Below are 15,988 nucleotides of genomic sequence, written 5' to 3'. Positions count from 1 at the left end.
ACACACACACACGTAAACCGCTACTGGCAGTAGCGGTTTACACACACGCACACACACACGTAAACCGCTACTGCCAGTAGCGGTTTACACACACGCACACACACGTAAACCGCTACTGCCAGTAGCGGTTTACACACATGCACACACTCACGTAAACCGCTGCTGCCAGCAGCGGTTTACACACACTCACTTACACGTAAACCGCTACTGCCAGTAGCGGTTTACACACACACACACACTCACACGTAAACCGCTACTGGCAGTAGCGGTTTACATAAAATATAGAAACAATGCATTTGCGTATTAAAAACTGAAACAATTTATTTGCGTAATATTGGAGATCAAACAATTTAGATGCGTAAATTGCCCATAAGTTTATGAAATTAGATTAAATTTAAAACCTAATTGAGGGAACAACTTGAGGTATTGAAATTCCTCAATTTAAAGTTGATTTGATCTAAATTCATAAACTTATCATGTTACCTACTAATTAGGACTACTAAATGTGTATTGTGATATTAATGTGTCATGTTAACAAATTTTGATGATGTCATTAGTAACAGAAGTGACGGAAGAATTAATAAAGTAATTAATTTAAAATCTTTGAAAGACAAATTTGATTAAAAAAATATTTCAAGAACTAATTTAGAGAAGAATGAGTAATCTTTCAAAAACTAATTTGACCATTTATTCAATATTTTTGACATCCAGTATAAAAATACCATTGTTACTCATTAATTATATATTTAAATTATTTTTTAATTAATAAAACAAACGAATTCATGTATAGTTGTTTAAAAAAAAAATACTAATATCAAAAAAATATTTATATAAAACGAGGTATACTTAATGAGATTATTTCATGAAAAGATACTGTAGTAGAAGTTTTCCGTAATTAATAAGATGTTTAAAAATTTTAAAACATTGATTTTGGCCAAAACAAATAGCATGCTTTTTGGTTCCAAAGCAAGATGTTTATACATATATATTCAGATAGGTTCTTACAAAAATTTTGCATTAGACATGTAAGTCTCTAAAATTTTTTATTATGTTAAAATTTTTGAACTTTATAAAAGTAAAAATATAAATTTTTATCTTACTCACACCTGTTATTTTAAGTTAAAAAAATAAGTCCTATAAAATATGACAGAAATATTTATATATTTTATGAATTTTATCGTAATAAAAATTTTAAAGACAGAAATATTGGATGTAAAATTCTTTAAAGATCTATTTTAATATATATACTTTTTTATTTAACTGAATTGTGAATCAAGAGCTACTTGAATATTTGATAACATTTAGAAAAAAATAAACAAAAATAGTCGTAACAAACACAACATCTAACTGCAACTAAAAGTGGTTGGTTAGTTAGTTAGAATTAACAAGAAAACAGGCAAGTAGTTAAGGGTTGAATAAGTGATGATTTCACCCAAGAGGCGGCTAATTACTAATTAAATATTAAAAGATTTTTCTACCTTTAAGAATTAGCTTATTTTAAAGAATAATTTGCATTAAGAATCGATACCAAAAAAGAATGCTCACCAAAAAAAAAAAAAGAAAAAGAAAAAAAAAAGAAAATGATGACAAAAATAATATTTTCTTGCTGATATTTTGTTAAGGTAAACAGCCAAACACTACTGTTACGATGCGTAACCGGAGAATAGTGGGCTGGATTTGTTGGGTTGGTCCAATCGTCTGAAGGAGGAAGACTTCGACTGGGTTAGTGCCTGAGAGCTTCCGCCCGACTTGTATGTATGAGTGAATGGGGGTGGTACCTGTAAAGACACTCTGATGCCTAAGTCAGCAAGGGTCTACGCAAGTTTAGAGAGTATTGGAACTTAGAGATACCTGAGGGTATCAATGTATTTATAATGGTGAACCAATAACCACCGTTGTTGGATAACCGTCCCTTTATCTTAGGGAAGTTGAGATATGGCTCCCGGAAGAGGGTTGAGAGATTTTAGGGGCGGTTACTTATTTGAATAAGCGTTATTTTCCAGCTAATCTTCGCTCCCGACTTCCTTAGAGCAAGTCGTCGTTAGATCCGACTTCTTGACAGAAGGTCGGTCTCGAGTGAAGGCCAATATTTGGATTGGGCCTTTTTATGTAGACATGGGCCTTAGTGTTGGGTAAGGGTATGAACAGTATCCCTACTCGAATACAATCTCTTTTTCTTAAGAGTTGGATTCAAGTATTTTAACTAGGGCCTATAGCCGACGTAATTTTTAAAACCGACGTGATTCAAAAAACTTCAACAGCCGCGTCTAATCAAACGTCGCGTCCGTTTAGGGGTTTCGTATTTACACGTAGGGAGCGGTTACATTAGTAACGGCGCATATCTTTAATGATAGTCTCGTTTTACTCTTTTGTCCCTGTTGCATTTATAAATACTTTTCTCTCTCTTTCCTCTGTTCTTTTCGTTTTCTGAGTTTTCTTGCCTGCAATCCTTACTCCTTCCAAAGAGAAGCTTTTTTTCTTCTTTCTTGATGTACTCTGCTGTTGTTCTTGCTCGTCGTTACCTCTATACAAAGGTTAGCCCTTTTCTTTCTCCTCTTTATTGTTGAATGCTCTAATATGCACTTTTAGAGGAGTTTTGTGCGATAGTAATGAGTTTGTTAGCAGACCCAGTGATTTTCTTTGAGAAACTGCTTTTGGCCTTATAGAGACCCTATTTTTTATTCTTTCCATTTTTTCTTTGTAGGTCTCGTTGTCTTTTTAACAAACTATAAGAGATGTCTTTCTTTGAGTCCCTTTCGCTGTGGATGGATGATACCGTTCTTGGGGAGGAACCCTTAGTGGACACATATTATATCACCGACCTCTGTACTCACCATAGGATCTGTTGCTCTGATGCTGATGAACCAAAGTATGAGTTGGCTACCCCAGGTCCTGAAGACCGGGTGTGTTTTGAGAGCGTTGCTGATGATGACCTTCATTTCTTTTTTATGTATGAGAGTCTTTTTACCCGTCTGGGGGTGTTTCTGCCTTTTTCTGATTTTGAGGTAGAGGTTCTGAATTACTGCTGAGTTTCTCCCACCCAGCTTCACCCCAATTTCAGGGGTTTTATGAAAATTTACCAACTTATAAGTCGAGGGTTGGATTTTCCGACGTCTTTAAGGGGGCAAAATAATAAACATCAGTGGATTTCTTTCCGAGCCATTCAAGGTCGGAAAGTTTTCTCCATCTTTGATGAGTCTTTCCATGATTTTAAGAACTTCTTTGTTAAGGTCCTAGCCGTGGAGGGTCACCATCCCTTCTTCCTTTATGATAATTCTTCTCCCTGCTTCCTTTTATATTGGTTGGAGGCCTCTCTGGTAGAGAAATACGGCCTGGATGATTTGGATGAAGTAGAGGAGGCTGTTGTGGGGTTCTTCCGATAAGTTTGGGGAAGAGCCCCTTATTTGGATACAAAAAAGTTTCTTCAGGGGTCTCCAAATTTTGTACGAACCCAATTAGGTAGCTTTACTGTTACTTTTGACATTCTCCGACTTGTAACTAGCTGTCTCCGACTTGTAACTAGCTGTTTCCGATTTGTAGTAGTCTAACTTTTTTTGTTTCCTTCTTTTCAGAGATGGTGAAGAAAGGTTCCAGTGCCTCGTATCAGAAGGTTCAGGATGCAAAAAGGAGGTCTCGTGCTTGGGTTGATGCTACCAGGGCTGCCGGTACTCTTCCCCCTCCTCCTCGTGATTTGGGGACCTCTTCTCGTCCTCTTATGGTAACTTCTACTTTTGCCTTTTCTCTTCCTTCTCATATCCTTCCTACCCGATCTTCCCCTTAGAAGCGCAAGACTTCAGGTGCTTCTTCCAAAGAATTTGATGGTCCTCAATTCGTTCGGAATCACATCTTTCCCCATATTAATATGGATGATGTTTTCGTTCGAAACCATCTTAATATCCTGGTTCAGGGGAGTGTTCGAGCAGCTGGGGTATGCACAAAACTCCTTGATATCTTTGAGAAGAATCCCCTAAGCTCTTTGGGCTCTACCCAAAAAGTTGAGGAGCTGGAGGGAAGGATTCTTTTTTATCAGGAGGAAGAGAATAGGATTTTGGAGGAAGTTGCTGATTTAAAGGAGGAGAGGTCCCAACTTCAAGATAGGGAGAAGAAATTAATGGCCCAGTGTGCCATGGCGGAGGAGATGAAGGAGAAGGCGGAGCAAAACTACGTCAGAGTCTTCACCGACAACATCGATCTTCAGCGGGAGTTGGAGAAGGGTAGGGAGGCTTATCAGGATCTGGAAGATTCCGTGGCGGAAAGCTCGGAGGAAGCTTGGAGGATCTTTAAGGAAAAGGTCGAAGTTATCGTTCCTGGCCTAGACCTTTCTCTTCTGGATCCTGATAAGATTGTGGTGGATGGTGCTATCATTTCTCCTTCCCGCCCTGAGACGGATTTTGAGATGAAGACCCGTGGGCAGAGACTTGAAGAATCTCCTCTTCGTGAGGATCAACAAGATGGGTCTCAGCCAACGTCTTCAGGCGTTTCGACTCCTGTTGCTGATGAGACTGTTCCGTCCTCCCCTGTTGCTGACCCGACTTCTATGCCTTCTGGTGGTGCTGACCTTCCTGCTAATTGAGATTTGGCTATTGAGGCTCGGCCTGTGGGCCCCTTGTTTTTAAACAATTTAATATTCTGTTGTTGTGGTGGTTTGCTTCTGACATTTCCTGGCCCTTCGTGGCCGTAAACAAAATTTTGCTTAAAAAATACCCTTTTTTGGATAAGGGTTTAGGATATTTTTGGTGTGTGCATGCTTTAGGTTTTAAAAAACCTTTTTGATCTTTTTTCTTTGAAAAATCTTTTTTTTTTCTTGGCTGACTGTCTTTTGTCTAAGTTATTTTGAATTTTTCAAAGACTTGGGATAACCTCTGCCTTTGATTTTTTTTTTTATGGATTTTCTTATCTCTTTTGTATTCCCTATACTCAATTTTTGTTTTATTGAGCTTCTTTAACTTAGGCTATTTTTGCGATGCATTTCCATGCTTCTCGGTTTTGCCGACTTGTAAGTCGATAATGCTTCCGAGTTATTATGATCTACTTTTATAATCTCTTTACACCGACTTGTACCTCGTCGTTTTATCCTGACGACCTTATAGGTCGGTTCATGGGATTTTTACGTTTTGTCGAGCTTAAGTCGGCGCGTTTCGTAGAAAGAATGATAATAACATAAAAAGAATTTATAAAGAGATATGGAGAAAAAAGATTTTTACTTATTCACAAAGGTACTTTTTGCTACTAAGGGGTTTGACAAATTGTTGCCCCTTAGCCCCCATTTTGATGCCTCGTTAAAAACCCCCTTCAAGAAAACCATTTCTTTGGGAAAAAATCATGAAGTCGGAAAAAGAGTACATCAGAGAATGGGGTTCGCTTTTAACTATAATACATCTTCATATTACAAGCATGCCACGACCTGGGTAGCTCGGTGCCATTTAAGTCGGTCACCTTATAGTAGCCTTTTCCTATGACCTCGCTAATTTTGTATAGTCCTTTCCACTTATCAATAAGCTTTCCATCCCCAGATTTGTTGACTTTAATGTCATTTCTAATCAAAACCAAGTCGTCTGGGGTGAAACTTCTTCGAATGACCCTTTTGTTATATCTGTTTGTCATCCTTTGTTTCAATGCTGCTTCTCTTATCTGGGCTTGTTCCCGGACTTCATGGAGTAACTCGAGTTCTTTTTTGTGCCCCTGTACGTCACCGACCTCATCGTAGAAGCTCATCCTTGGACTTTGCTCATTGATTTCAACTGGTATCATGGCTTCTATGCCATAAGCAAGTCGGAAGGGTGTTTCTTCTGTGGCAGATTGAGGCGTAGTCCGATAAGCCCATAATACTTGGGGCAGTTCTTCAGCCCAGGCTCCTTTTGCATCTTGCAACCTTTTCTTCAACCCTACCAGTATAACTTTGTTGGCTGCCTCGACTTATCCATTTGCTTGTGGATGTTCTACCAAGGTGAACTGATGCTTGATCTTCATACTGGCTACCAGGTTTCTAAAGGTGGAGTCGGTGAACTGAGTGCCATTATCAGTGGTGATGGAGTAGGTGACCCATACCTTGTGATAATGTTCTTGTAGAGGAATTTCCGACTTCTCTGGGCGGTGATGGTGGCTAATGGCTCTGCTTCGATCCATTTTGTAAAGTAGTATACTCCCGCTATTAAGTATTTTACTTGTCCAGGCGCTTGGAAAAAGGGTCCCAATAGGTCCAATCCCCATTTAGCAAAAGGCCATGGAGAAGTTATACTTATGAGCTCCTCGGGGGGAGCGACATGAAAGTTTGCATGCATTTGGCATGGCTAACACTTCTTCACGAACTCGGTGGCATCTTTCTGCAAAGTCGGCCAGTAGAACCCGGCTCGGATGATTTTCCTAGCGAGGGACCTTGCTCTGAGATGATTCCCGCAGATACCATTGTGGACCTCTTCTAAGACTTCAGTCATCTTTGCGGTCGGGACGCACTTCAGTAATGGTGTTGATATCCCCCTTTTATAGAGGATATTTTTCACTAAGGTGTAATTTTGTACTTCCCTCCGGATTTTCTTAGCCTCCTTTTCCCCTTTGGGTAGGATGTCGAATTTCAGATATTCGACTAGTGGGTTCATCCATCCGAGGTCCAATCCGGATATTTCAAGGACATCTTGTTTGACTTCTGCCTTTGAGACAGAGAGTTTCTTGAATCAGGCTTTTATTATTCCCTCTGGCTTGGTTCTTGCTAGCTTGGAGAGGGAGTCTGCTCTGCTGTTGAGATCTCGAGTTATGTGTTTGACCTCGATCTCAGCAAATCGTCCAAGGTGCTCCAAGGTTTTGTTTAAGTACCTCCTCATGTTGGGGTCTTTAGCCTGATATTCTCCAGTTATTTGGGAGGTCACCACCTGAAAGTCGCTAAATACGACTACTTTTGTTGCACCGACTTCTTCCACCAGCTTTAACCCTGCAATCAAGGCTTCATATTCTGCCTGCTTGTTAGAAGCTGGAAAGTCAAATTTGAGGGAGACTTCTATTTGCGTTACCCCTTGGTTGACTATTATTATGCCTGCACCACTTCCGACTTTATTGGAGGATCCATCCACGTATAGCTCCCATGTCGTGGGGGCTTCCTTTTGGTCCCCTACGTATTCTGCCACGAAGTTGGTGAGGTATTGGGCTTTTATTGCCGTTCGAGTTTCGTACTTGAGGTCGAACTTGGATAGCTCTATAGCCCATTGAACCATTCTTCCCGCAATATCTGTTTTCTGAAGGATTTGCTTCATGGGCTGGTTCGTTCGAACTCTTATGGTGTGTGCTTGAAAATAAGGTCGTAGTCTCCAAGAGGCTACTATTAAGGCATATGCAAACTTCTCAAGTTTTTTATACCTTAATTCAGGGCCTTGTAAGACTTTGCTGGTGAAGTATACAGGATGCTGCCCGACCACGTCTTCTCGTATTAGAGCTGATGCTACAGCTTTGTCTGCTACGGATAAATACAGGACGAGTTCTTCCCTAACTTTAGGCCGGGACAGGATGGGATGTTGGCTTAAGAACCTTTTGAATTTATGAAATGCTTCTTCGCACTCAGGAGTCCATTCAAACTGGCATCCTTTTCTTAGTAGAGAGAAGAGTGGTAGGGATCTTAGTGCTGATCTTGCTAAGAACCTGGAGAGTGCGGCAAGTCGGCCGTTCAGCTGCTGGACCTCCTTTAAGCAAGTCGGGCTTTTCTAGGACTGTTTTACACTTGTCGGGATTGTCTTCGATTCCCCTTTGTGTAAGCATGTATCCTAGAAACTTTCCTGCCTCCACCGTGAAGGTGCATTTTGCAGGATTTAGTCTCATCCCATGCATCCTTATAGTACTGAAAACTTGCAAAAGGTCAGCCAGGAGGTCGGTCTCATCCTTGGTTCTTACTAGCATGTCGTCTACGTAGACTTCAATCAATCCCCCAAGGTAAGGTGCGAACACCTTATTCATTAGCCTTTGATATGTGGCCCCAGTATTTTTCAGCCCAAAGGGCATGACCACATAGCAATAGTTTGCCCTAGGCGTGATGAATGATGTTTTTTCTCGATCCGGCTTATACATCGGGATTTGATTGTACCCCGAGTATGCATCCATGAACGACAAGTACTGATACCCTGAGCTAGAGTCTACCAGGGTATCATTGCTTGGAAGTGGATATGGGTCTTTGGGACACGCCTTGTTCAGGTTGGTGCAATCGACACACATCCTCCACTTGCCGTTTTGTTTTTTGACTAGCACTACATTTGCCAGCCGTGCTGGATATTTGATCTCTTTGATGAAGCCAGCTTCTAGGAGGTCTTGTACTTGCTCTTCTACAATTTGAGCTCGCTCTGGTTTGAGCTTCCGTCTTCTTTGATGAACAGGTCGCGACCCGGGGTATACTGATAGCTTATGCGACATGAGTTCGGGATCTATCCCAGGCATGTCGGAGGCTTTCCAGGCGAAGAGGTTGGAATTCTCTTGTAGGAGCTTTATAAGCTTCTACTTCAAATCTTCTTTTAGATTAGCTCCTATGTTGGTATTTTTTCCTTCCTCTATTCCGACCTATACCTCTTCATTCTTTCCCCCTGTTGTGGTCGCCGCTCCTCCTTAGCTCTGACTCCTCCAAGCTCTATTGTGTGCACCTCCTTGCCTTTTCATCTCAGGTTCAAGCTTTCATTGTAGCATTTCCTTGCCAATTTCTGGTCTCCCCTAATGGTTGCTATTCCCTCTGATATCGGGAATTTCATGCAAAGATGGGGAGTGGATACCACTGCTTCGAGCCGATTTAGGGTAGTTCTGTCGATTAGGGCATTGTAGGTTGACCCCACGTCGATGACTATGAAGTCGATGCTCAGAGTTTTAGATTTTGCCCATTTTTCAAAAGTTGTATGAAGGGGTATGAATCTTAGTAGTTTTATTGGTGTATCCCCCAGCTCATACAGGGTGTCAGGGTAAGCTCTTAATTTCTTTTCATCCAATCCCAACTTATCAAATACTGGTTTGAAGAGGATGTCGGCCGAGCTCCCCTGATCTATCAGGGTTCTGTGAAGATGGGCGTTGGCAAGGATCATAGTTATCACCACTGGATCATCATGTCCATGAATGATTCTTTGCCCATCTTCTTTGGTAAAAGAAATAGTTGGTAGGTCGAGAGCTTTGCCTCCGATCTGGTAGACTTCCTTCAGGTGTCTCTTGCGAGATGACTTTCTGATGCCACCTCCGCCAAATCCTCCCGAGATCATGTGTATATGTCTTTCTGGGGTTTGTGGTGGTGGATCTCTTCGGTCCTCGTCATCTCGCTTCCTTTTTCCATGACGGTCTGACCTTTTCATGAGATATCTATCAAGCCGACCTTCTCTGGTCAGCTTTTCTATCACATTTTTGAGGTCATAACAATCATTCGTTGAGTGACCATATATCTTATGATGGTTCTCACAGTAGTCGCCACGACTCTACCCCCCCCCCTTTTTATTTTTGATAGGCCTAGGGGGTGGTAGCCTTTTAGTATGGCAAGTTTCCCTGTAGACATCAACTAGCGAAACTCGTAGAGGAGTATAAGAGTGATATCTCTTAGGCCTTTCGGGGCCGACTTCCTCTTTTTTCTTGGGCTCTCTTTCTTTCTCTTTTGATGAGTGAGAGTGCCCAGATCGCCAGCTCGGCTCTTGAAGTCTGGTGTTTTCCTCCATGTTGATGTACTTCTCAACTCTCTCCTGTATATCACTTAGGGAGGTCGAGTGCCTTTTCGATATGGATTGGGAGAAGGGACCTTCTAGAAGTCCATTTATTAGGCCCATAATCACTGCCTCCGTGGGCAGGTCTTGGGTCTCCAAGCGCGCTTTATTGAACCTCTCTATGTAGTCTCTCAAAGGTTCTCCGACCTCCTGTTTTACTCCCAGGAGGCTTAGTGCGTGCTTTACTTTGTCCTTCTGGATGGAGAATCGCATCAGGAACTTTCGCCAGAGGTCGTCGAAACTGGTGACCGACCTCGAAGGAAGACTATCGAACCACTTCATCACTGCTTTTGTCAAGGTTGTCGGGAAAGTCTTGCAGCGAGTAGCATCAGAGGCGTCGGCTAGGTACATCCGACTTTTAAAATTACTCAAATGATACTTTGGGTCAGTGGTTTCATCGTTGAGATCTATGTCAGGGCTTTTAAAGTTCCTTGGAAATTTTTCCCTCATAATGTCATTGCTGAATGGATCTATCTCGTTCCTCAAGTTTCTCTCCATGCACCTCTCGCTGTCATTCCAACTCTTGCTCCAACTGTTCCAGGTGCCCTTGGTGACCATGGAACAATCCCATGAAATCACCTGCATGGGGTTGTCCCTCCTTTCCTGATTCGCGCCCTTCAGAGGAGTTTGCCTTTGGGTTTTTCAACCCTGAGGTGCCTTCTCTATGTTGATTGGTCACCTCTTGATGAAGGTCAATGTCTTCATTGTTGTTTCCCACGTCCTGATTTTCCTGCTCGGAATCGGACGCTATGTGGCCATCTTCATGCGAGTCATCCGCTATTACTGGTTGATCTCTCGGGTCCCCGGCAACGGTGCCAATGTTACGATGGGTAACCGGAGAATAGTGGGCTGGATTCGTTGGGTTGGCCCAATCGTCTGAAGGAGGAAGACTTCGACTGGGTTAGCGCCTGAGAGCTTCCACCCGACTTGTATGTATGAGTGAATGGGGTAGTACCTGCAAAGACACTCCGATGCCTAACTCAGCAAGGGTCTAAGCAAGTTTAGAGAGTATTGGAACTTAGAGATACCTGAGGGTGTCAGTGTATTTATAGTGGTGAACCAATAACCACCGTTGGAGTAGTTCCACCTTTTAAGGTGGATAACCGTCCCTTTATCTTAGGGAAGTTGAGATATGACTCCTAGAAGTGGGTTGAGAAATTTTAGGGGCGATTACTTATTTGAATAAACTTTATCTACCAGCTAATCTTCGCTCCTGACTTCCTTAGAGCAAGTCGTCGCTAGATCCGACTTCTTGACAGAAAATCGGTGTCGAGTAAAGGCCAATATTTAGATTGGACCTTTTATATAGACATATATCTTAGTGTTGGAATAGGGTATGAACAACTACCTTCCGCTTTCCTACCCTTTGAGGACTTGCATCATGCATTGAATGAGTTGAGGGCTTGAGGCAATAGTTCTAGTTAAAAGCTGATCAGTTTGAGTTACAAATAAAAGTTGGTTTACCTTTGTCTTTAACTTATTGTAAGATAAAATTCAAATAAATACATGTGTTTTCCTGTTTTTTTATCAGTATGATTAGAATACGTATTTTATAAAAGGATTATCAATATAATATAAAATATTATGTGTACCTCAATAATAAGAGAGATTTGAACTTAGACTAGATTTCAATATTTTGATTTTTTGGATGAACCATTCAGCACAATTTGTGCAGTTGAATTCTCCATTTATTTATTTATTTATTTTGAATTAGGCTTGCTTACTAAATAAACAATTTTTGAACCTGTTTTAGTAATATAAAGAAAATATTAAAAAATTATTAGAATTTATTATTTTTTATCATTATTATTACTCATCAACTCAATTTTTTTAATTTAATAATCCAACAATATACTTTAACCTATACTTTTATTATTGATGGTTAATTGATAACCAAAAATAATAAATCATGATAATCCTCTAACATTTCTCATAAAAAAAAGGGATAAGTACTTTTTTCGTCCCCAAGGTCTGGGGTCAAAATCGATTTCGTCCCTAGCCTTTTTTTTTTGTTAAAATCATCCTCAACGTTTAAAAACGCTTTAAAATCGTCCTTTTCTATTTTTTTGGACCAAATTACCCTTAACTATTAATAAAAAAAAAAAAAGAAAAACCCACCCCCACCCCCACCCCCACCCCATCAGATCTCTTCGTTTCTCTCCTCCCCCCCACACAATTTTCCTTTCCTCCTACACCCACCCCCACCCTCACTCCATCACCCCCAACCCGCAGCCGCCCCGTGTCCAGCCCTCCGCCGCCGCCCCCGCGTCCAGTCCCACGCCGCCGCCCGCGTCCAGCTCCACGCCGCCCCGCGTCCAGCCCCACGCCGCCCCGCGTCCAGCCCCACGCCGCCGCCCCGCGTCCAGCCCCCCGCCGCCGCCCCTGCGTCCAGCTCCACGCCGCCCCGCGTCCAGCCCCTCGTCGCCGCCCCGCGTCCAGCCCGCCGTCGCCCCTGCGTCCAGCCCCCCGCCGCCCCTGTTTTTCTGTTTTTGATTTCTGCCTTCTGCTGCTTCTTATTCTTTTCTTCTTTTTCTGTGGTTTTTGATGAAATTTGTTGTTGTTGATGAAATTTGTTGTTGGTGAAATTTAAACTTCTAAATTTTTGATGAAATTTGTTGTTGTTGATGAAATCTGATGATGATGATGATGATGATGATGATGATGATGATGATGACCGAGTGGGGTGAGGGGTGGGAGGGGGGAGTTACGGTGAGGGGGTACGGTGAGGGTGGGGGGTGAGGTGAGGGGGGGGTTACGGTGAGGGTGGGGGATGAGGTGAGAGGGTGAGGGGGAGGCAGTGAGGGGTGGGGGGTGAGGTGAGGCGGTGAGGGGAGGCGGTGAGGAGTGGAGGGTGAGGGGTGAGGGGTGGGGGGTGGGGGTTACCGGAAGGGTGAGGGAGTGGTGGTGGTGGTGGTGGTGGTAGGAGAATGATGATGATGAGGGTAATTTGGTCCAAAAAAATAGAAAAGGACGATTTTAAAGCGTTTTTAAACGTTGAGGATGATTTTAACAAAAAAAAAAGGCTAGGGACGAAATCAATTTTGACTCCAGACTTTGGGGACGAAAAAAGTACTTATCCCTAAAAAAAATATGTTAAAAGACTTAAAACTCTTAATTTACTTATTCGATCATTTAACATTTAGTCTTTAGAAGAAAAAAAATCTTTAAAAGAACAAAAATACTATGATATTCATTTATGATTGAACCATAAAATAATCTACGAAACTAAATTTTAAATTTAATGATTTATAAATGTTAAGTCAAGATTTGATTTAATACCTTGTGATAACAAACATAATTAATTATTTCCTATTATAACTAACTATTATGGTGAGCAAGGTAGAAATCAATCAAAAATAACCAATCAAACAAGCTAGAATTGTATAAACCAGCAATATTAATGAAAATATCATTAAGATAATATCAAGCTTATTTTTAAAAAATGTTGTACTATCAATACGCTTCAAGATCAAATTCATGAGTGATTGGATAGCTGTTGCACATTACAATCAAGCTAAACAAGGAAAGGATTCTATTCAAAGTCAACAGCTAAAAGCATTGATATGTGCAACCACTAAAAAAGAAAATTATTCCAACTAACATTGAAGAAGAGATATGAAACTTTATATATTGATAAATCATTTAAGGAAGAAGGCAACTAATTCATGCATATTTAATGATCGCACAAACAACTTTTTTATTTTCTTGTTATCTGAGTGTGTTCTTATTTATTTATTTTTTTTTTGTCTAGATTCAAGGTGATGCAAAAGCACGAGTAGAGATGATCAATAGCTAAAGGAATTTTGATAACCATCCTAATACTTTGATCAAAGACATCTTTAGATGAAGAAAGAAAAATTAGACTATTTTTTTTGTGAATATTTATAGGAAAGGTAATAATTGTGCTGATTGTCACATGCGTCAAAAATATAAATTTAAACTTAAAATTTTACTTTTGGGACACTCTTCTTAGAAAGGTGCTTAGATTACTATTAGATGTAAGGTTCTGAAAATTGGACTGATCATCCAATCACTCTAACTACTAATTTATTGGTTTACTGGTTCAATCGTAGTCTAATAAAAAAATTTATTTTATAATAAAATAATAAATAAATTATAAATAAATATCCTAAAATATAATTATAATCTAATATAAATTTTAAAATATTTTTCAAATTTAGAACACTACATCAACCAAAATGTAACATAAAATTTGATCTAATCAATTATATCACTATTGAACTCATTAAGATAGTCACAAAAAACAAAAAAAAAAAGTTATTGATCGAATTAACCAAACCAATAACAAATATTCGATTGAATTAAAAACAATAAGTATAAAAGTACAACAATTCGAAATACAAATAAATACTTATTATCATCAAATATTTATTAATTGATACTATCATCTATAATCGAAATTATAAATTATAAAATGTATTAATAATTTTTGAGTTTATCAATTTAAATAAAAGCTCATTAAATTAAAAGACGAATTAATTTAATTGAGTTAATTCAATTCATATATTTTTCCATTAAACTAAAAGAAACTAGGAATGGGGAGAGAAAGGCTCCCAATGCTTCATCTGAAACAAGGCATTGCCTCTTGCATTAGATAGGTGCATTTGCAGATTTTCAAGTGTTTCGTTTAGCAGGTGAGCACAATTAGAAATAAGTTAACCTCATCCGAAATAGTGGCCTCAGTGATATTGTGGATACCATAAGAATTATCCAGTTCTTATTGACATTTGAGTTTTATTAGACATGCTTTTTATTCATCCAGTATAACAGTTAGTAACATGATAATTGATATAATGGAAGTTCAAAGGTAAAACGATTGACCCCAATTTTTTACCAGTCCTGCTATATATACAAGCATTTTTGACATATAAGTTCATACAAGTTAATCCTAATCCAACAAAACTCATTTACATAATGTGTGCGTAAAATCACGCCGTTCCTCTTCCAACATTTGTATATCGCATTCCTCTTCCTTTTCCTCCTTCTCTTCCGCCTCCTTTTTCTCCTTCTTTGTGTTTCTCCTTCTTTTTTTTCGCGTATTTCATCCTCATCGTCGTTCTTTTTATTACTATTGTTGTTGCTGCATTTTTTTACCTCCTCCTCTTTCTATTGATTTTCTAATATTATATATTTTTTCTTCTTTATTTGATTTTTTTCTCCTAAGAAAAATTATAAGAATACGAAATAAGAAGATGAAGAAGATGAGGAGGATGGAAAAAAAGGGTTTTGAATTATGCAGAACTTATCAGAATAAAAATACACCGAAATATTTTCAAAATACACCGCAATATTTAAATTTCAACGTACACCGAAACGAGAATGGAACATATTCATCACAATAACAATTCAGATTCAGAACTCAAACACTGAAATTTTGCTATAAATGTACAAAAATATTTTCTTTAATCCATTTTTTATTTTTTCTCCTTATTTCTTTCTTTCTTTTAGTTGAATGAATGTGGGTTCATCGTCTTTCAAGTAACTTTATAGCATTATGTGTCTCTTCTTCTTTGTTTGATCTTTTTTTGTTTTTATTCTTGTTAAGAGAGTAAAATAAGAAGAAACTTGGGAAGGTAAAATAAAAAAAAAAAGATGAATAAGAAAAAAAACGATGATGATGATGAAGAGGAAGAGGAAGAGTTTTGATTTATGTAGAACTTATCAAAATAAAAATACATTGAAAGAGTTCCAAAATACACTGCAAGATTTTCAAGATACACTGAAAGTTTTCCAAAATATACCGAAATGAGAATAGAACAGATTCATCACAATAACAATTCAGATTCAGAACTCCTACATTAAAATTTTGCTACAAATGCACAAAAATATTTTCTTTAATGCATTTTTTTCATCTTCTTTTTTTTTTCTTTTAGTTGAATGAATGTAGGTTCATCTTCTTCCAAGTAATTTTACAGTATTATGTGTTTCTTCTTCTTCTTTGTTTGATTTTTTTTATTTTTATTATTGTTAAGAGAATAAAACAAGAAGAAACTTGAGAAGGTAAAACAAGAAAAAAAATATGATGATAATGATAAAGAAGAAGAAGCAGCAGCAGAAGATGAGGAGGAGAAAGAGAAAGAATTTTGAATTATGCAAAACTTATCCGAATAAAAATACACCGAAATATTTTTAAAATAAATACACCTCAATATTTTCAACGTACATCGAAACGAGAATGGAACAGATTCATCACAATAACAATTCAGATTCAGAACTTACATCAAAATTTCGCTACAAATGCACAAAAAAATTTCTTTAATTTTGAA

The 15,988-nt window shown here is 38.9% G+C and overlaps 1 protein-coding gene across 1 annotated transcript; it reads right to left on the bottom strand.

The window, feature by feature from the left end:
* Positions 1–9,422: 9,422 nt before the first annotated feature.
* LOC107606662 (uncharacterized) lies at positions 9,423–10,259 on the bottom strand. Its single transcript, XM_016308702.1, has one exon. The coding sequence runs from the start codon at positions 10,257–10,259 to the stop codon at positions 9,423–9,425; it is 837 nt and encodes a 278-aa protein (XP_016164188.1).
* Positions 10,260–15,988: the final 5,729 nt, after the last annotated feature.

Source organism: Arachis ipaensis, chromosome B7, assembly GCF_059453495.1.
Source record: "Arachis ipaensis isolate K30076 ecotype BB chromosome B7, ASM5945349v1, whole genome shotgun sequence".
NCBI lineage: Eukaryota > Viridiplantae > Streptophyta > Magnoliopsida > Fabales > Fabaceae > Arachis > Arachis ipaensis.
This window is presented reverse-complemented; position numbering and strand designations above follow the sequence as displayed.

Excerpts from the sequence above, each read along its gene's own strand:
- LOC107606662 (XM_016308702.1), bottom strand. The coding sequence starts at position 10,259 with ATGGTCACCAAGGGCACCTGGAACAGTTGGAGCAAGAGTTGGAATGAC.